Source organism: Tachysurus vachellii, chromosome 18 (assembly GCF_030014155.1).
Source record: "Tachysurus vachellii isolate PV-2020 chromosome 18, HZAU_Pvac_v1, whole genome shotgun sequence".
Taxonomy (NCBI): Eukaryota; Metazoa; Chordata; class Actinopteri; order Siluriformes; family Bagridae; genus Tachysurus; species Tachysurus vachellii.
The window spans coordinates 3,866,862-3,886,526 of record NC_083477.1 but is presented as its reverse complement, the minus strand read 5'-3'; the positions used below and the strand labels follow the sequence as shown (position 1 = coordinate 3,886,526).

Genomic DNA, 19,665 nt, shown 5'->3' with positions numbered 1-19,665 from the left:
TACGCGCGCTACCTTAAGTGTACACATATAGACTTACACTACCTACCTAGTGCACTTTGTTCCCTATACGGAGCTGTTTGGCACTCGGCCCGTGTTTACTCCAAGATGACGGAACACAGCGCTTCACCGGAGGATCCGTGGCACAAAGTGAGCAAAATTCTGTCCTTTCGTCGTAATTTGATGTTTTATTTTGTGAAAACAAAAACAGTTCCAGTGGTTTACATGGTATTTAAACAATAAAACCAGACTCAGAATTGCTTTTTTTGAACAATTGCTTTTTTAACTGTAGCGACATTTAAGTCGGCGTAGATGTAAAGTTAGCTGTTTAGCTAAACAGTAGCGTGCTAATGCTAAAGCTAAACTGGGTTTAAAGTGAATAAAAAGTCATTTATTTAACTGTAAAACAAACAAACAACAAGAAACGTGGTCTCTTTTTAGCCAGTATAATAACGTATAATAGCTTCTGTCTCTCTCTCTGTATATCGGTCAGTCCATTTCTTTGTCCGTTTACCTGTCTGTCTGTCTGTGTCCGTCTGTCTCTGTGTGTCCACCTGTCTGTCTGTCTACCTGTCTGTGTCCGTCTGTCTGTCTGTCTGTTTGTTTGTTTACCTGTCTGTGTCCACCTGTCTGTCTGACTGTCTGTGTCCGTCTGTCTCTGTGTGTCCACCTGTCTGTCTGTCTACCTGTCTGTGTGTGTCCACCTGTCTGTCTGACTGTCTGTGTGTGTCCACCTGTCTATGTGTGTCCACCTGTCTGTCTGACTGTCTGTGTGTGTCCACCTGTCTGTGTGTCCACCTGTCTGTCTGACTGTCTGTGTGTGTCCACCTGTCTGTGTGTGTCCACCTGTGTGTGTGTGTCCACCTGTCTGTCTGACTGTCTGGGTTTCCACCAGTCTGTATGTGTCCACCTGACTGTCTGACTGTCTGTGTCCCCCCACCTGTCTGTGTCCCCCCACCTGTCTGTGTCCCCCCACCTGTCTGTCTGTGTCCCCCCACCTGTCTGTCTGTGTCCCCCCACCTGTCTGTCTGTGTCCCCCCACCTGTCTGTCTGTGTCCCCCCACCTGTCTGTCTGTGTCCCCCCACCTGTCTGTCTGTGTCCCCCACCTGTCTGTCTGTTTCCACCTGTCTGTCTGTGTCCACCCACCTATATGTTCATGTTTCTGTCTCTTGTCTGTCTTTTTGTCTGCCCACCCACCTATCTGTCCATGTTTCTGTCTGTGTTCACCTGTCTTCTTGTCTGTCTGTCCACCTGTCTGTCTTGTCTATCTGTGTGTCCACCTTTCTGTTTGTCTATTTGTTTTTAAATGTCTGTCTGCCGATGTACCTGTCTGTCTGTCTACCTGCTGTGTCTGTCTGTTTTGTCCTGTGTTACACAAACTGTAAATGTGACCAGAGCTGATCTGTCTTGTCTTTCTGCACATCCATCTATCCTGTAAGTGTCTGTTTATCTGTCCCCTTGTCTCTGTCTAAACATCTGTTCTTTCATTTATCAATGTCTTCATTTATTTTTTCCAACTACCCGTTAAACTATGGAGGCTTTTTATCTACGTCGGCTACAAGGTTATTAATAAAGCATAATACGTGACATTTCACGTTGTCGCCGTTTAAAGTGAAAAGGCGGTTGTCGTTTTTTTTAACACGTTTCGCAGTAGGGGGTGTTTGTGTCCTAGATGCAGAGGATTAAAAGCAGGATGTGTTGACCAGGTGTGTGTAGAGTGTGTGTTGTGTGTGCTCAGTACCTACGCATGTCTCTCTCCTCTTACTGGATTGTTTTTATTTGAGCTTATCTGGGTGGTTGTTTTTTTTCCCCCCCACTCTATTTCTCCCCATGGCTCAGCAGACAGACACGGCTTTTAATGACAGCTTCGACCACAGTAAGTACAAAAACCTGTTTCTGTTCATTTAGTGGTTTGGTTCATTGGTTCATCTCTAACGTGATGTGTTATTTTTCCTCTTTAAATCCTCTGTGTCAGATTTCTTTGCAGAAAGTACCCGTAAGGGATCAGTGGTCTCCAGGGCCAACAGTATCGGATCCACCAGTGCTTCCTCCGTACCTAATACAGGTGACTGTTCCACTCCTACACTCTGGTTATTATTAAGTTAAATATAATTATTAAGAGTTTGAGATTAGATTAGATTTAAATAGCGTTTGTTCAATACGGTTCAATACTTTTTGCCACTCCTACTGAAGGAGGTGTGGCCTCTGTGTCTGCCAAACCCCTGAAGGAGGCCTGGCTTTCCTGCTTGTCAGAACAACGGAAGGAGGTGTGGTCTCTCCACCTGTCACTACCAGTAAAGGAGGAGGGACCTCTACCTGTCGGTACAACATGGAGGGGGTGTGGTCTCTGCACCAGCCAGAGTGAAGGAGGCGTGGTCTCTGTATCAGTAAGCGTGAAGGAGGGAGGCATGGTCTTTGTACCAGTCAGAGTGAAGGAGGTCTGGTCTCTGTACCAGTAAGAGTGAAGGAGGCATGGTCTTTGTATCAGTAAGAGTGAAGGAGGCGTGGTCTTTGTACCAGTCAGAGAGAAGGAGGCGTGGTCTTTGTACCAGTCAGAGAGAAGGAGGTCTGGTCTCTGTATCAGTCAACGTGAAGGAGGCGTGGTCTCTGTACCAGTCAGAGTGAAGGAGGCGTGGTCTCTGTAACAGTGAGAGTGAAGGAGGTCTGGTCTCTGTACCAGTGAGAGTGAAGGAGGCCTGGTCTCTGTAACAGTGAGAGTGAAGGAGGCGTGGTCTTTGTACCAGTCAACATGAAGGAGGTCTGGTCTCTGTAACAGTGAGAGTGAAGGAGGCGTGGTCTCTGTACCAGTAAGAGTGAAGGAGGCATGGTCTTTGTACCAGTCAGCGTGAAGGAGGTCTGGTCTCTGTAACAGTGAGAGTGAAGGAGGCGTGGTCTCTAACAGTGAGAGTGAAGGAGGCGTGGTCTCTGTAACAGTGAGAGTGAAGGAGGCGTGGTCTCTGTAACAGTGAGAGTGAAGGAGGCGTGGTCTCTAACAGTGAGAGTGAAGGAGGCGTGGTCTCTGTAACAGTGAGAGTGAAGGAGGCGTGGTCTCTGTAACAGTGAGAGTGAAGGAGGCGTGGTCTCTGTAACAGTGAGAGTGAAGGAGGCGTGGTCTCTGTAACAGTGAGGGTGAAGGAGGCGTGGTCTCTGTACCAGTAAGAGTGAAGGAGGCGTGGTCTCTGTAACAGTGAGAGTGAAGGAGGCGTGGTCTCTGTAACAGTGAGAGTGAAGGAGGCGTGGTCTCTGTAACAGTGAGAGTGAAGGAGGCGTGGTCTCTGTAACAGTGAGAGTGAAGGAGGCGTGGTCTCTGTAACAGTGAGAGTGAAGGAGGCGTGGTCTCTGTTTTACTTTACGTGATTGATCATGCATCCAAGTGAACATCATATTTTCTCAGAAGAATAAATACACCTTTGTATTTACTATTGTGATAAAATTGTGGCTGAATCTGAAACTCACAGACTGGTGATTAATAACCGACAGACACAGGGTTAATGGCTCCAGTCATACATTACAGTTTCAGTGTAGTCTGTATCTGTTACCTGTGATCTTTTTACTTCCTCTTCATCAGGCTAACGGGATCAACATCGCAGTATTTATCGAACTGTTTATTGTTTTCTCAGATGACGAAGACAGCGACTACAAACACGAGCCCAAGGGCTCGTATAAAGATCGCAGGAGACAAGCGCACACTCAGGCTGAGCAGAAGCGCCGAGACGCTATCAAGGTAGGGGACACAGGAAGGTCTGGGAGGTACAACAGAGAAGTATTCGAATAGGACAATGCCGAGTGCTGAAAAGTATTGGCACCCCTTGAGTCATGATGTATAGAAACGCTGCATGAATTCAATTATGCATCACGAGTTTATTAGTTTGATCTCTGTGTAGAATATTTAGCTTTCTTCCCAGCTTTTCTCTACAGCATATGTCTAACGTATGTTTGCGCTTTAACACACACCTACAGAAAGGCTACGACGACCTGCAGTCCATCGTACCCACCTGCCAGCAGCAGTCTGAGTTCGCCATGGCCGCACAGAAAATCAGCAAAGCCACGGTGTTGCAGAAAAGTAAGAGTCTGCAAAGATATTTGGTTTAATTTCTTCTGTGTAAAAACAACCCCTGTGTGTGTGTGTGTCTCGGCTTGCAGCCATAGACTACATTCAGTTTCTTCATAAAGAGAAGAAGAAGCAAGAAGAGGAAGTGTCCATGCTGAGGAAGGAAGTGATGGCGCTGAAGATTATGAAAACGTGAGTTCAGTTCCAAAAAGTGTAAGATCCAAGGTAAAGGGTTCATTTAGACATGACAAAGAGAAGCAGAGTCTTTGTTACATATAATCAGAGTGTCAACACCATAGGAAAAAAAAACCCAGTGCGCTCTGATTGGCTGGAAGTACAGCGTTAATGCTTAATGACTAGAGACTCTGTATCCAGTGTTAGTTTGTTGGGTTCTAACGAATATTAATAAACTGGCAGGCCTGGATTTTTGGCTTTACAGCTTATTGTTTTGACTTGCTGGCTTTGGTAAGCCTTTATCTAGACATCACACTGCTTCAGGCGGTCTGTTGAGAGGGTGATGAGAACAATGTGACACGATCAGCAAGAACTAGGACAAGATCCAAAGTTCACTATGACGAAATGTAGCCCTGTGAGTGGATTTGTGCGAAAAAAGGGCAAGATGTGTTGCTTCACTTCAGATAGCGGTAGTGAATTTTTTTTTTTTTTCCTTAGTTTTAATATACTGTATTTCAGCAGATTCAGTAAATTTTACTCTGCCTCACCGTATTCCGCAACCGACCACGCGATAATAAAGAAAACGACTACGTTCTGCCGAGCGATGCGGCACCGTCACGGTCTCGTTACAAACCAGGAAGCTGTAATTCATTCACGTAGCGACGAGACGTCTTGTTTAGGCTTTTACACGAGCGCCGAGGAAAGTGTGTCGTATTAAATCAACAATTTTATCAGCTTGCTTTCGTCACGATCCAAAAAAAAAGTATAGCGTAAATCCGGTTAAGTGATGACTCGGCTAACGGAGCAGACATAAAGCAGGATTACTGTACAACGAGGCACAGCACGAGCCCTACTTTAGCAGCGGCGTCCTGCTGCGCGCCAAGAAGCAGGACAGATTCCTCGTTTCCGTACGGCTGTCTATAACAAAAGCGTGAAAGGAGAGTTCAAAAGAATCAATTTTCATGTGCTATTTTCCAGCTTTGCCTGTCATTTTGCTTTTAAAAAAAAAAACGTGTATACGTGACCTGTCCGTATTGTATGTGAACAGGAACTACGAGCAGATCGTGAAGGCTCACCAGAACAACCCTCAGCAGGGCAGCGAGCAGGTGTCTGATCAGGTGAAGTTCAGCGTGTTTCAGAACATCATGGATTCTCTGTTCCAGTCTTTCATCACCTCGGTGTCCGTCAGCAGCTTCCAGGAGCTCTCGGCCTGCGTCTTCAGCTGGATCGAGGAGCACTGCAAGCCACAGGTTACACACCCTGACGCACACACGTTACCTTGTAATCACACAAACACACACACACATCTGCTATATGGGGTAACATGTAGATAAATGTATTGGCCCCATCCACCTTTATAGTAAAGGACCGATGCTGATCAGAAATGAATCAACACTTATGGGCTCTTTCACACTGGCATTTTTGCCTCAGAAGTTCACAGAGTTTAGTGATCAGTGAACGTGATTTTTGAGCAGTCCAGAAAACATGACCCAGGGTTCACGTCTACCACATTGCGTGTGTTTTTGGGAACTGGGTATAATGAACCGGTTCGGAGGAACTGCTAATGTTGCTTCTTGTTTCAAGCGCAATGGCAAAAAGGTCACTTCAATTCAGTTTTATTTACGTAGCGCGTTTAACAGCGAAAATCAGTTTTACGGAAATATTAAAATTAAATTTATATCCATCCTTCATGAGCAAGGCTGGGACAAGAGTGGCAAAGAAAAACTCTATTGCTGTCATGTCTACAACTGTATAAAACGACGGAGACAAGTCTCCATTCAAGGAAGGGATTAGTCTGATGAGAGGGGAAGATTGAACAATGTGTACATACATACATACATACATCTATATATCGTCGCTGTCAGGCGGAATCCTCGTATCTCCAAAACCGTTATTTTTCAGGAAATTAAAAAAAACGCCGTACCTTATCTGCAGTGCACAGGGTTTAGTCCGCGTTGCAGTGGATTGTCTTGCGCTAAATTCCTGTCCTCAGACGAGCACCAGAACTAGCGGGGGTCAAGATTTTTTTTTCTTTGAGCCCAGTGTTTTGAAGACATTTACCTCAGAAGACGTGTTGATTCGTTGCGACTCTTCTTGAGGAGAAATATGCCGTGAAGCTCTCCCACGGAGTGAGGAAGAGGTGGACAGTTGAAGTGTCCAATGGAGTTATGAGATTTGCGCTCAAGCTATTTTCAAGACTTTAGATTGGTTAATAACTTGTAAAAATAACAGACCCACGTGGGGACTGACCAATAGCATCGATATGTGAAAAAATATGAAATTGACCAAATTTGGACATATGAGGTTTCCGCCCGACAGCGACGATATATATATATATATATATATATATATGTTTTTCATTTTTATTAAAATAGATATTTTTATAAACAAGATCTATCAGGGTTCCCACGCGTCCTGGAAATCCTGGAAAATTAATGACCAATGTTCCAGTCCTGGAAAACACATGGAAAATGAGAGAAAACATAAATTGTCCTGGAAAAAATCTTCTTGTCCTGGAAAATTATTATTTTTAAATGTTCTTGATCATTTAAAGAACAGTTTACACCTGGTCGAAACGATTAACGTTAGTAACAGAAAGCGCTCTGTTCAGGGACGCCGAGTTTTGACGTTTTTTTGTTATGCTGTTTAATCTCGCTGTGACGGATGACGCTGTCTTGTGTTGCCGGTTTCAGGCGCTAGGAATGGTTTAAGTGCTCGAATGTTTTCAGCAAATGGTGACGGGTCAGCAGGTTATATTAACCTTGTTAATCTGAATATCATGTGCAAGGGGAATGCACAGCAAACTAAAGCATGCATGACGGCATTGGCCTGAGAAAGGAAAGGGTATTAATATGTGCGGTCTTATTATTTTATAATTGTTGAAATTTCATTCACATGACAAATTGTCTTTAAAAGTATAGTTAAGTAATAGCCATAAAGTGTACGTTGTTTTTAAGACTTCTGGAGAGAAGAACATATTACTTTAGGCCGTGAATCTGTGAGCCTTGTATTTTTTGCTAAATTTGAAATGTCCTGGAAAATGATCTCTGAAAAAGAGTGGGAACCCTGTCTATGTCTCGTTTGTGTGCAAAACAAACGAAACTGAAAGCAAGCCTCGACTCCGACTCAAATATTTAGACCAAGTGTGAAAACGCCTTTTATACCAGAGAGACACGACGCAAACAGGTCACTGTCCTGCATATTTTCCTGCTGAATCCTTACTGTGTGTGTGTGTGTGTGTGTGTTTTCTACAGACGCTTAGGGAGTTTGTGGTGGGAGTCCTGAGGCAGCTGAACGGCCAGCTGTATTAATGCACTGGAGATCTCTCTCACACTCAGGACATGATGTTCACAAGCTTCAGGTTGCTGTACTTCTACCATCACTACCAAAAGCACAGATTATTATTATTATTATTATTATTCATTTGATCATCACATGGCCACAAGTGCCTGTCACACAACGCCACACACGGGTGATCGGCTTGTTTGTTTATTTCTGCAGTGTAAGTGGTTGAGTGTAAGCGTCAGTGAAGGGCGAATGTGCTGTGACTCAAAAGAATATAATTCTTCAAATGCAGAGGTTTGATTCGAAGTGAAAGTTGTGTTTGTGCAACAAAATCACAGGGACTGGGGTGTGTTCCAGCTCGGTATACGAACCAGTGATTACAAAATGAATATAAGAAGTCGTGAAAAGTGTTTCGGTCGTCCTGATTTCATACACGTTACAACGTTCGGTCAAATGCTTGACGTGTTTTCGCGTTTATTCACATCATCCAAATCCCAGGTATTACTGAAGCACAATCCAGCCTGAGCTCTGAACTCAGTACACTAGAAGTGATTGTCTTAGCACTTTCATCTGTCTGATATATGCTGATGAAGCGTCACGTCCTGATGACATCATATCCCAAACAATGATCTGGGCCACTTTCCAGTCCAATCTTAAACACTACACAAGCTTTTTTTTTTTTTTTTTTTTTTTTTTTGGCCCAATTTTATGGTTGTGATAAATCAGACGTTTGCTTCCTAAACTTCGTCATGTTCGGCTCCGAGCTCTCTGCGGCTCTCCGACAGTCCTGACTTTTGAGCTCACAGCAATCTGTTCTGGTCTGTGTAGTTATTCAGAGGGTCTGGCTACGTACAACAGACGTGATTCCACCGAGACTCCAGAACCTTTTGAAGTATTTAAGTAGTCTGGATCTTCCAGAATGTGGAGATCAGGAAACCTTTCTGGAAGAGATCTGAACTTTTCAAATGGAAAATTCAGGAAAACGTTCATTCGTTCATAGTGAATCAGATCTGTGAACTCCAGATTCTTCCCTGATGCGGAATCTGGTGAATTCCAAAACAGGACCTCCATTAGACAACCATTGGGATCTCCAGATGATCCTCAAATGAGAGCTTTAGTAGCTTGCCAAAGGAGAGGTCTGGAACCTTCCTGATGGGGAGCTCTGGAAGGTCTTCCCAGATATTCTCATCTTTATTGCGAACACTACTTTAGAAACAATAGTCAGGTGGTGGTGGTGTTTTTTTGTTTGTTTGTTGTTTTGGCAAAAACAAAAACGCCGACATCCTGTGATGGAAATATCTCATGCTGTAGATTCTCCTTTTTAGACCAGAGCTTGTCGAATCTCCTCAGATTTGAAACAGCCACCAAGTACGGTTTATAACGGCAGTGCTATTTACACGGCTTTAATACACTGAAGCAGGAAGGAAAGAGGAAGTGCAGATCACGACGCACCACACGACTGACCTGACGTATCTATCGCTGTCCAACACACCCCAGTTCCACGTGTTGTTTTTTTCAGCAACTCTTTCAACTAATGCAATAATGTCTGTGTTTATTGTGCCTGTAAACCGTGTGTGTGTGTGTGTGTGTGTTCTCTTGCTTACCTCTGAATCAGACTCTATCAGTCCTATCTACGGGTGTGATCTGGAGAATGTGATCTATACCGAGTGACACGCTAAACTATTCTGTTTTCTCTGTTACCTCATCTTCACATCCCAAAGCACAACTTTCTTTACAGAGCCATGTTTCCAAGCGAGACCAAATGTAGCGAGAAGTACTAATCCCCGAATGTTTTTTTTTTTTTTTTTTTTTTTAAATGATGTGAACTGTGAAAAAAAACATGAGCACACCGAATGCTTATTCTGGGGGAGGGAGGGGGGGGGTTTTGGGTTGTTGTCGGCGCAACCATTCTAGATGAGAATTCCTGTGTTATACGTTTAAGGTCCTTTAGAATTGTGTTTAGCGTCACCCATAATTTAGTCAAACGTTTTTTGGGATTAAATCCCATTCTTAAGTGTGAAAAAAAAAGTTATGACATCATAGATTAAGAGCCAATCAAGTGCTAGTAGGCAAATCAGGTTACACACAGGCCGGACTTTAGCTTGGGAGTTTTTTATTTTTTTTTTTTTAGATGAGGTACAAAATTGTCATTTCAAGCTATTTATTATTCAATTGAAGACAAAAAAAAAAAAACTGTATACGACATTTGTGTAACTCAAAATGTACTCAGCCTCATTTTATTAAGTACAAAGACAGTTATTATTATTTTTTTTATTTTTTTTTTACGTACAAGGTTTAAGCTCAATCGCGGAGGAAAGCCGTATCCGACTCCGACTAAAATCAAACGAGGAAAAGTTCTCAGGAAAGCAGGACTTCTCTGTACATTCAGGACTAGTCTTAGTAAAAGATTGTTGTTGAATCAGCGCTGTGCTGAAGATAAAGGGACTCTTTCTGTCTTTAGCCATATCGTGGACTCGCCACACGATCGCAGCTCAATGCATCACAGACTCTGTGCTTTAAAATCTCTGCTGCTGCTCAGAACCAGAGAATATTCTCGGTCAGATTATTTTTGTATAAATATAAATGCTGTTTGTAATCAGGAAAAAATAAACGTTTGATGTTGACTTCATTTACGCTCCTGTGCAGTTTTTTTTTTTCCTCCACCCACATCCACGTACATCATAAATAATATCGGTAGCATCCTCCACTCGTCTCCGTCCGTCGCAGGATTTCCTCATCCCCATCTATCACACTCCAGGAATCTTCACTTTATGTTCCTCATCCGTTTCGACTCCGACCTCCTCCTGATCAAACACGACACGAGGATATACAACTTGTCATAGCTTAGTAAGATGAAAGTAAATACTAGATAGCTCAAATAAACCTGTGTGTATTTTAGGTTATAGTAATAACAAAGTGGGGATCGAAAGTTTGGGCACCCCAGGTAAAAATTTGTATTAATGTGCATAAAAAAAGCCAAGAAAAGATGGAAAAATCTCCAAAAGGCATCAAATTACAGATTAGACATTCTTATAATATGTCAAAAAAAGTTAGATTTTATTTCCATCATTTACACCAATAATAGAAAACAAAAGTTTGGGCACCCTGCTTTTGGAGATTTTTCCATCTTGGGGGTGCCCAAACTTTTGAGCCCTACTGTATATTAAGGTCTTTTCTGAGACTCAGCCTTTCAGACGTCTAGAACTTCGTCCCAACACCAGGGTGCAGGAACGTCTTCCTGTTTCAGGCTCTAGGTTGAACATGTGGCTTTTTTTTTTTTGCTCACCGACTTACTGTATTCATTTAATATATATATTTTCTTTAAATCTTTTCCTTTTGCTTGCACAAATGACTATTTCTACTGTTAACCAAACTATTTATCATCATTAAACAATAAATAAATGTCTTCTTGCTTCACTGTCAAATATATAAAATCTGGAAAGCATCATTAATAAATAAATAAACAAACAAACAAAAACAAATAAATAAATAAAGTGACCGTCTGCTCTTGACTATTTATTTTGCTCGGGTTTGTAAGGGTTTCTGCAAACCTGCCTGGATCTCACGTTACTGTCACGAGGTACGTATTAACTATAATTCGGTGAATTGTGTCAAGTCTAAATGCAGCTACGTGGTGAATTTGTACGTCATGAAAAAAGAAAGAAAAAAAAAAAAACTCTTTGAAGACACTTTGGACTCACCAGAAATTCCTTCTTGCTTTTTGGATAACCCTCAAGAATGGCTCCCATCATGTCCGTGGCCTGAATGATCCAAAAATAAAACACACGGGTAAGGAATAAATCACGAGTAAGGAATAACCCGTGATGCTGTGGTGTAATGTGGCCTGGTGCACAACCTGAAATTTTCTCTCATCCTCTTTTTCTGTTTAAACTTCCATTTACAACCAAATGAACATTTCTCTTTGTTAAAATACGTCGCTTATTGATTTATACGTTTATTTTAAATACAAGCCTCTGTGCCTGAGCTGTTTCTATAGAAACAACGTACAATTGATCTGATTTGTACAGCTTTAGTAATAGAATAGTAATAGAAACCGCTGGCCTTAATAATAGCCGGAACGTCCGTTAGAGCTGACAAGATTTCAGTAAAGTTCAACACCTTGTGAACGATCAGAACAGAGAACCGTACAGCGCTGTGGTGTGAGAGCTTTATGAACGTGTCGTGTTTCAGCCCGGAGATGTTTACCAGTCTCTTGCGTTTCTTCCACTCCTTCACGTACAGGCTTCTCTCTTTGTACACCTGTGAAGGAAAGCACACAGAAAAACGATTATATCCTTAAACCCACATTGTCAGTGCTGCAATTCTCCGGATTTAGTACGATATATAAATATTTAAAGTTTGTTTCGGTTAAAATTGTGGCATTAAACTTGTGCAGGACCTTAAAACTTGACGTTGTTCTAATGACCCCTGGTGTTCAGGTGAAGTATAACACAGTAGGTCGTTTTTATTAACAATCTACACTCTGAGACTAGAATAAATTTATTAAGAAAAAAAAGAACAAGAAAAGATCTGAAATGTGGTGTGAACGAACAAAAATATTGACACGTGTTAATTACACTTCTAGAATATTTATGTGATTTCTGTAAAACTAAAACTTAGCGTCGTTGTGTTTAACAGGTTTGTACGCTGTATCGTGATCGAGCTTTTATACTTTCTCTCTCTCCTCAGGCGTGACGTGATTGGTGGCTGATTTGATCTTGTGCAGTCGGGTTCTGTAGACCTCGCACTCGGACTTCAGCTCCTTAATCTGGATCGTCATCTCCGCCGTGGTCAGTGAGCTGTTCAGCTCCTTCAGCTCTGTGTGCAGGAAAAACAAACCGAACCAAACACGCAGAGCAAATGATCAGCGAGTCCTGATCTCCTACTGGTTTCATATGTACTGTACGTGCTCACATTTCCCTGTAAATCATTAATTAATTAATTTTAAAAAAATCAGATGCTAAGAATTTTAAGACACAAAGGATTTTCAAATTTGGGAATATTAAGAAATTTTCGGTTCCTGAGTACGAGACACTGCTATTGAAACCCTATCGAGAAGAATGAGGGCTTTCTTAATTTGTGTCAGAGGTTCTGTTTAAGCAAATCAATCAATCAATCAATCAATCAATCAATCAATACCTTCCCTGACCAATTAGATTAGAGAATTATTATGAGTACATTTTAAAAGAGAACCGACGCTGGGATAAAAGAGTTTTTAAATCTATTTAATCTGCAGCGAGGAACACTGAACCTCCTGCCAGAAGGCAACAACTCATACTCCATATTCAAAACATGGGAAAAATCACAGACAATCCTCTCAGTGTGTCTTACAGTTTCATGTTCGTACATAGTTTGCAATGGTGTCAATTCTTTCACTCCTATAATTTTCCAAGCAGTGTGTATCATTCGTGTCATCTTTGATCTCGACTGCACGGATAGATTCCCAAACCATACTGTGATACAGTACCTGATTAAACTCTCAATTACTGCCTGGTAAAAGATGACCATAATTTTTTGGTCAACCCCATGGACTCTCAGACGACATAAAAAATGCAATCTTTGTTGAATCTTACTACAAAGATTATCCACATGTATCTGCCATGTTAGTGAGTCATCAAAAAAGACACCAAGGTATTTGTATGATGAGACCTGTACTACTGTCTTTTTGTCTTTTGTCCTGCACCGTTTGCACCAGGTTGCACAGATGCACTTTATGTATCTAGAACTTACTAAGTCCTTATAGCTCTGTCTTTGTTTTATGTAGCACCCTGGTCCTGAAGAAACATTGTCTCATTTCATTGTGTACTGCAACAGCTATATATGGTTGAAATGACAATAAAAGCTTCTTGACTTGACTTGACTTCCTCTAAAAGTCATCTACCTGTATCAAGTTGCCTGCAGCTCTGCATCACCGCCTCCACCTGGCTGTTGAGCTCCGAAATACTGCGGTCCATCTGCTTCAGTTCCGCATCGCTTACATCGGCGAACTGAGACTGGGATGGATGTTTAACACACACACACACACAGTGTTAAAGATTTCCATTCATCACAGACAGATTTATGCTGCAAAGTGTGTCAACAAACACACCTGGTCTGCAAAGTAGATCTTCTGCTTGCCATAGACCTTCTCTCTGATCCGACCATCTTGTGCCAGCTGTTCCATGGCCTTCACCACTGCCTACACACACACACACACACACACCCCATATATGTAAAGCACAATGTCATCTGTCTCACCAGTGATGCCAATAATCACACAATGTTATTTTTTTGTGAAACAAACTGTAACATAGCTTTATGTCAATACACTGGTTCTGTGTTGTGAGTTACAGCTGTTACAGAAAATCACTCAACACCTCCTGACCAATCAGAATCGAGAATTCAGCAGCGCTGAGATAAACGGTGACTTTTTTTTTCCTACCGTTTTTCCGAGTCCGTGTTGTTTCTGCAGGTTACCGAACACATCCTGAGCGCTGTACGGCCTGTTTTTCTCATTCAAATAAGACAGGATGAGTTCTGCAGCTGGAATGACATAAAAGTGCACTAAAAACACCACAATGTATATAAATAAACTAGTTAGATTATTACACCCGTTTTCGGGCAGGTCCCGCCCTCTGTTTTGGGATTCGCGCGTTGCGTCCCACCTTCTGCGCTGTGATTGGCTAGTATTTCATATACATCATAAATCCGCCAATTCAGCTATTAGAATAATTCATCAACTAATCCCAGCACAGAAGGCGGGACTTGTCGGATTTCGGGTAGGGAAAAAACAGTTAGCACGTTAGCTAGCAATATTTATTCACGAAAAAAAAAACTGTATTCTAAATTAAACAAGCGTTAATCGTCTTTGCATTAATCGCCACGCGTAATAAATAACCTCTATACTTACCACCTGAATCTTTTTTACTCATTTTCAATCCTTAATAGCAACAAAACACTCCTAAATCTTGTTGAGTTTATTCCTTTGAAGTTTCGCGCCAAAAACGTCACATCCGGTTAGCGCCCTGTCCTTTAGAGGCAAAGAGATTAGATTAGTAAAACGCCATTTTGATTCCAAATGCTACTACTTATATATATATAAATATATATAAATAAATATATTTATATATAAATGATGTGGCTCTGTCCTGTAAACTTTATTTATAACCCAAAGACCACTCATCTCATGTTACAGCCATTTTATGTGTAATAATTTCTCTTATTTCATAAACAACAGGCATCTGTCACGTGTAAAAGATTAAAAGCCATATTATAGAATAGAACAGAACAGAACGGGGGCACAGAAGCCTTTATTATCGCCACATATACATTATAGCACAGTGGAATTCTTTTCTTCACATACCCCAACTAAGGAGGCTGGGGTCAGAGTGCAGGGGCAGCTATGATACAGCGCCCCTGGAGCAGGGAGGGTGGGCCTTGCTCAAGGGCCCAGCAGTGGCAGCTTGGCCGTGAATCCCGATCCTCCGATCAACAACCCAGAGCCTTAACCAGTTGAGCCACCACTGCCCCTTTATTTACACCGTATTTCTGAAATTTTAACGACTTTGTTTTTCACGTCTATAACGTATTGTATATAGAGAAGAAATGTGTCGTATTCCATATTTAATAATGATAGTGAGTTAATACAGATTAGATAATGTAGGGATTATTACAGATTAGATAATGGTAGTGAGTTAATACAGATTAGATAATGTAGGGATTATTACAGATTAGATAATGGTAGTGAGTTAATACAGATTAGATAATGTAGGGATTATTACAGATTAGATAATGTAGGGGTTATTACAGATTAGATAATGTAGGGGTTATTACAGATTAGATAATGTAGGGATTATTACAGATTAGATAATGGTAGTGATTAGATAATGTAGGGATTGTTTTTGTGACCAATCATAATAATGATAACATCTCTGATACACACACACACACACACACACACACACACACACACACACACACACACACACACACACACAAATATATATATATAAAAAATATAAATAGATAGATAGAGAGATAGATATATAGATAGATATATATATATATATATATATATATATACATACATACACTGTATATATATATATATCTCAGAATCAGGTTTATTGGCACACACAAGGATTTTGGTTCCAGCTGTATATAAACAGATATAAATAACACTATACATTTAGCTTGGACTAGACAAGACAAACAGACTATACAAGACAGGACTATACAAAAAAACAATATAGATAATGTGATACAATAGACAGTATGAGTATTAAACATGAATATAGAATATATGACTGATCAGTTATGTACATAAAGTGTGAGTACATGGTAGTGCAAATAACAATATTGTGCAATATTATGCTTTTTGTACAATATACAGCAGCAGTAGTGTGTTTAATGTATACAGATGATGTGATGACTGACAGTTCTGATAATGCAGTACTTGTAGATATGAAGCAGGGAATATAATTATGGTGAGTTGTTAATAAGGGTGAAAGTCTGGGGAAAGAAACTGTTCCTGTGTCTGGCAGTTTTAGTAAGCAAAGTTCTGTAGTGTTGCCAGAAGGGAGGAGCTGAAAGAGTTTGTGTCCAGGGTGTGAACGGTCAGTAGTGATTTTTCCTGTTTCTGGTTCTTGTAGGGTACAAGTCCTGGGGAGTGGGCAGGGGGGCACCAATTATTTTTCCTGCTGTTTTTACTGTGCATTGCAGTCTGTTGCTGTCCTGTTTTGTTTCTGCACCAAATCAGATGGTGATGATGTGTGTGTGTGTGTGTGTGTGTGTGTGTGTGTGTGTGTGTGTGTGTGTGTATATATATATATATATACATATATATATATATGTATATATATATATATATATATAAACACACATGCATGTCATTTCTTTGCTGTGTCAGATATGTTTATATTTACATTACATTTATTATATTTATAACATACAGATGTTAGAACATCTCTAATATCATCTCTCGGTCACGAACGTAATCCCTACACAATATAATCTCAAATATCTTGATATAGAGACAAAGTAAAAGTTTATAATAGACCAGATTTTCAAAGAGCTGAGCTTTTTATTTTACAACCAATCACAGTCTTCAAAAGAACGTGTCATACCTAGTAACAAGGTTAAGCTCCGCCTCCTTTCTGAGGTAAAAGTTGTTGTATTTTCCTTGCTCTGAGTTTGGACCTGAATCACTCATAGATAAGATTCATAGTTAGAGATTTTTGAACTAAATTAGGAGCTCCTTGAGGTCATTCATAAGGCCGTTATGAATACGGGTTCAGAGCTGACAGGCAGGCGAACAGACACAAAAAATAACCACTAAATCAAAATGAATTATACATTTGTGATGAGAAATCAGTACAGCATGTGTAACTGCTCTTCTCTGTTTTCATGATAATATGAAGTAAAGGAGCATCAGACATTTTGACAGCCAGAATCTGATCATCAAATTAAATGAACTCGATTTCCGTCCATTTCTACTGTATATGATGCGATATGCTAAAAACCTGGTGAAAGTATAAGTGTATCAAACTTAGCTAGTCGTTTTATTGCCATCTTTAGGCTGTGTGATTTCAGCCATTAAGTCTTTTATAAGTCTTTTTAGATTATTAGTCGTTACGCTTCATGAGACGAGCCCGACGGATTCGTGGGCGAGTTTTACGTCAGACTGGATGAGAACAAGTCAGATTATGCTGTAAGTCAGGACCTTTAGTGACATGCGATTAAAGTAAAAGATTATATTTTATTTATGTCACCAATCAGCATGTTTGAGGCTTGGGCTCAAATAAACACGAACATTCTGCATTGAGCCTGAGCTAATGAGAATGGTTGAGAAATGCTGTGTGTTTGTTAGCCATCCCGTGAGGATCACCTCATCATACTCGGTCCTCCTGTTGGTGGACCTAAGAGAAGTTTCCTAGAACTTTGTCATCCACCATCTTTAATCATTATTAAATTACGCTTAAGTAATAAATATTATATTATGTATATTATTGTGCTTTTAGTAATGATTTCAACGACAAACAACGGATAAAAACAGAGACATTAAAAAGTGGTAAAGGTTTAAATTTCAGAATTTATTCACTTACACATCAAAACATATCAAAAATCTACAGAGAAACTGAAGATCTACAGATCAGATGTACACAACACTTATACTGCAGAATATTATTTATATAAAGTACACATTCTATTAAATTACTGGGATTTTCACCTTAAAAAGAGCTTTGTCGTCTATGTTGTGAGGTGAATATAGAGGCAGCCTGAATTTCTGATATTTTGCTCCTGTTTGACGTTTTCTTTAATCCATCTTTAATTACAACATTTACAAACAACAAATCTTTTTTTTTCCCCCTCAAAAATAAATCCCTATCATTTTATTACTGCTTTTGAATCTCCTCTAATGTAAAGTCATTTCTTTCTGGCTCACGTCAGGTGAATAAATAAACCGATGAAGGAAATAACAGCGATTTGTGTTTCTCCTGATGAAAAGAACAGCATGGAGGAAGTCAGTGATTCTTCAGGATTAAGCGATTAAGAGCTCTGACGCAAAGAACCTTCGTCAGGTGTTGTGCGGCTCTTTACGGAAAATAAACGGGTGTCATTTCAATAAGGAAATTTCACGTTTTTTTTTTTTTTTTTTGTGCTGTCTTTGAAATTAGAGATAATTAATGATAATCGGCTAATAATGTATTCGTGTTGCTGTCGTAATATCGCCTTTGAACCGACGGCACTGCTCAGACGTTATTGTGTAGTCGGAGACACGGGGTGTCGTTTTTAATCCAACCAAAATAAGTGCTTTGGAATAGTACGCAAAGTTTGTGTGTGTGTGTAGAATATCAATGTATATCAGGTTTACACTTGGTTGAATTGGAATAGTTGGTAATTATTATTTATTCAGGGAAAAAATAATGGTAAAGATGAACGTCACCTTTCAGCGCTACACCTAGATCCAGGTCTCTTGGATTCTAATTATGGCCACAGGAGAACCTGGTGCTCACTCTGGATGAGCGAAAATGAGAAAAAAAAAAGTACTTTAACGTCATTACCGTAAAGTAACATCAAATCAACCAACACGGCAGCTTCGGATAAAGCGCTCGCTTCATTAGAGAAATAGAATACCAAATACAGCAGTGCACGTCGTCTTTCGTCCTCTTTTTTGTCGCTGATCTGGTTTCTGTCCGTTTCAGTATTTGTGCACGTGTCCAAGTGACAGGAAAACAGATTCGTCGGGGGTTTCTTTAGACAAAATTTCAGAAATTTTCATTTCAAATTTGTGTATGCAGTATTTTTTCTTTTCTGCATGAAACGCCTTAAAAAAAAAAAAAAAAAAAGCCTTGAAAATACCAACAAAAAAAAAGGCAATAAAAAAAAATACTAGTTTATAATGTACTGTAAAAAAAACTAAAATAAAACTAAAAAAAAACAAAAAAAAACAGCGTGATGTTTCTGTCAGTTCTATGTCTTGTACGTTGTCATAGTAACACAGAGGAATTTGTAATGCGAGGAGTCTCCAGTGTCAGAACTTTCTGTATCATCGCCAAGCCACCATTTGTTTCCTGTCTTATTAATAACTTTAACAGACAGAGAGAAAAGTGAGTTGGCGGTAAGGAGGAAATGACGGACTTTTGTGGACGACTTTAAACGCAGCTCTAACTGGATTGAGGTTATGGTGCGTAATCTTTTAATGAAAATCACAATGTCAGAAGGTGACTGCTGCCTTATTAGCAGTCTAATCGATCTGTTTGAAGACTAAACTGGATAGAAGACGACGTAACGAGCACTTATATATATATTTATATACACACACGTCTATGGTGAAGCTCAGCAAGTTTCACTTTAGCAGCAAAAGTCAAACAGGAGTTTGCCAGATTAAAGGTCTATTACAAAAGGATGAAATGAACAACGAGATGAACTGCTTCTATCGTCATAGAAGGAAAAAAAAAACAAAACAGCAAACAAAGAAATGAAGCATCACTGCACCACCGCACACCGCCTGCTATCCTTACTAACACACAATCAGAAGTCAGCTTAAAATTCAGCACAAAATAACTCCTTGAAAATAACTGGCTTGATTTAAGACTGCAGGTGAGATGTGTAAAGAGATTAATTAAGTTAATTCTAGACAAGTGTGTGAAAATCCCAGATGATCAGCTATTCCTAA

At 40.2% G+C, this 19,665-nt stretch overlaps 2 protein-coding genes across 4 annotated transcripts; one reads left to right on the top strand and one right to left on the bottom strand.

Annotated features, from left to right (window-relative positions):
* mlx (MAX dimerization protein MLX) lies at positions 1-10,137 on the top strand. Of its 2 annotated transcripts, none has more exons than XM_060892233.1 (8): positions 1-147; positions 1,838-1,874; positions 1,974-2,063; positions 3,619-3,722; positions 3,959-4,061; positions 4,142-4,241; positions 5,272-5,473; positions 7,478-10,137. In XM_060892233.1, the coding sequence occupies exons 1-8, from the start codon at positions 106-108 to the stop codon at positions 7,532-7,534; spliced, it is 735 nt and encodes a 244-aa protein (XP_060748216.1). In that variant the 5' UTR covers positions 1-105; the 3' UTR covers positions 7,535-10,137. The 2 variants fall into 2 exon arrangements, with proteins under 2 accessions (XP_060748216.1, XP_060748217.1); XM_060892234.1 differs by having other exon boundaries at positions 3-147; positions 1,841-1,874.
* Positions 9,528-14,514, bottom strand: psmc3ip (PSMC3 interacting protein). 2 transcript variants are annotated; one of them, XM_060892235.1, is made up of 8 exons: positions 14,398-14,514; positions 13,930-14,030; positions 13,597-13,686; positions 13,390-13,501; positions 12,181-12,326; positions 11,628-11,768; positions 11,210-11,269; positions 9,528-10,312 (listed from the first exon to the last, which is right to left on the bottom strand). In XM_060892235.1, exons 1-8 carry the CDS (start codon positions 14,417-14,419, stop codon positions 10,256-10,258), a joined length of 729 nt encoding a protein of 242 aa, XP_060748218.1. In that variant the 5' UTR covers positions 14,420-14,514; the 3' UTR covers positions 9,528-10,255. The 2 variants fall into 2 exon arrangements, with proteins under 2 accessions (XP_060748218.1, XP_060748219.1); XM_060892236.1 differs by having other exon boundaries at positions 11,715-11,768.
* Positions 14,515-19,665: the final 5,151 nt, after the last annotated feature.

What these genes read in the sequence shown, in the direction of transcription:
- mlx (XM_060892233.1), top strand. Translation starts at nt 106, where the DNA reads ATGACGGAACACAGCGCTTCACCGGAGGATCCGTGGCACAAA. An exon ending in TTCCTCCGTACCTAATACAG is followed by an intron (nt 2,064 to 3,618) that starts GTGACTGTTCCA and finishes TTGTTTTCTCAG; the next exon opens with ATGACGAAGACAGCGACTAC. An exon ending in GCGCTGAAGATTATGAAAAC is followed by an intron (nt 4,242 to 5,271) that starts GTGAGTTCAGTT and finishes GTATGTGAACAG; the next exon opens with GAACTACGAGCAGATCGTGA.
- psmc3ip (XM_060892235.1), bottom strand. Translation starts at nt 14,419, where the DNA reads ATGAGTAAAAAAGATTCAGGTG. An exon ending in CTGTTCTGATCGTTCACAAG is followed by an intron (nt 11,270 to 11,627) that starts GTGTTGAACTTT and finishes TGGATCATTCAG; the next exon opens with GCCACGGACATGATGGGAGC. An exon ending in AAAGCAAGAAGGAATTTCTG is followed by an intron (nt 10,313 to 11,209) that starts GTGAGTCCAAAG and finishes GTGTTTGATCAG; the next exon opens with GAGGAGGTCGGAGTCGAAAC.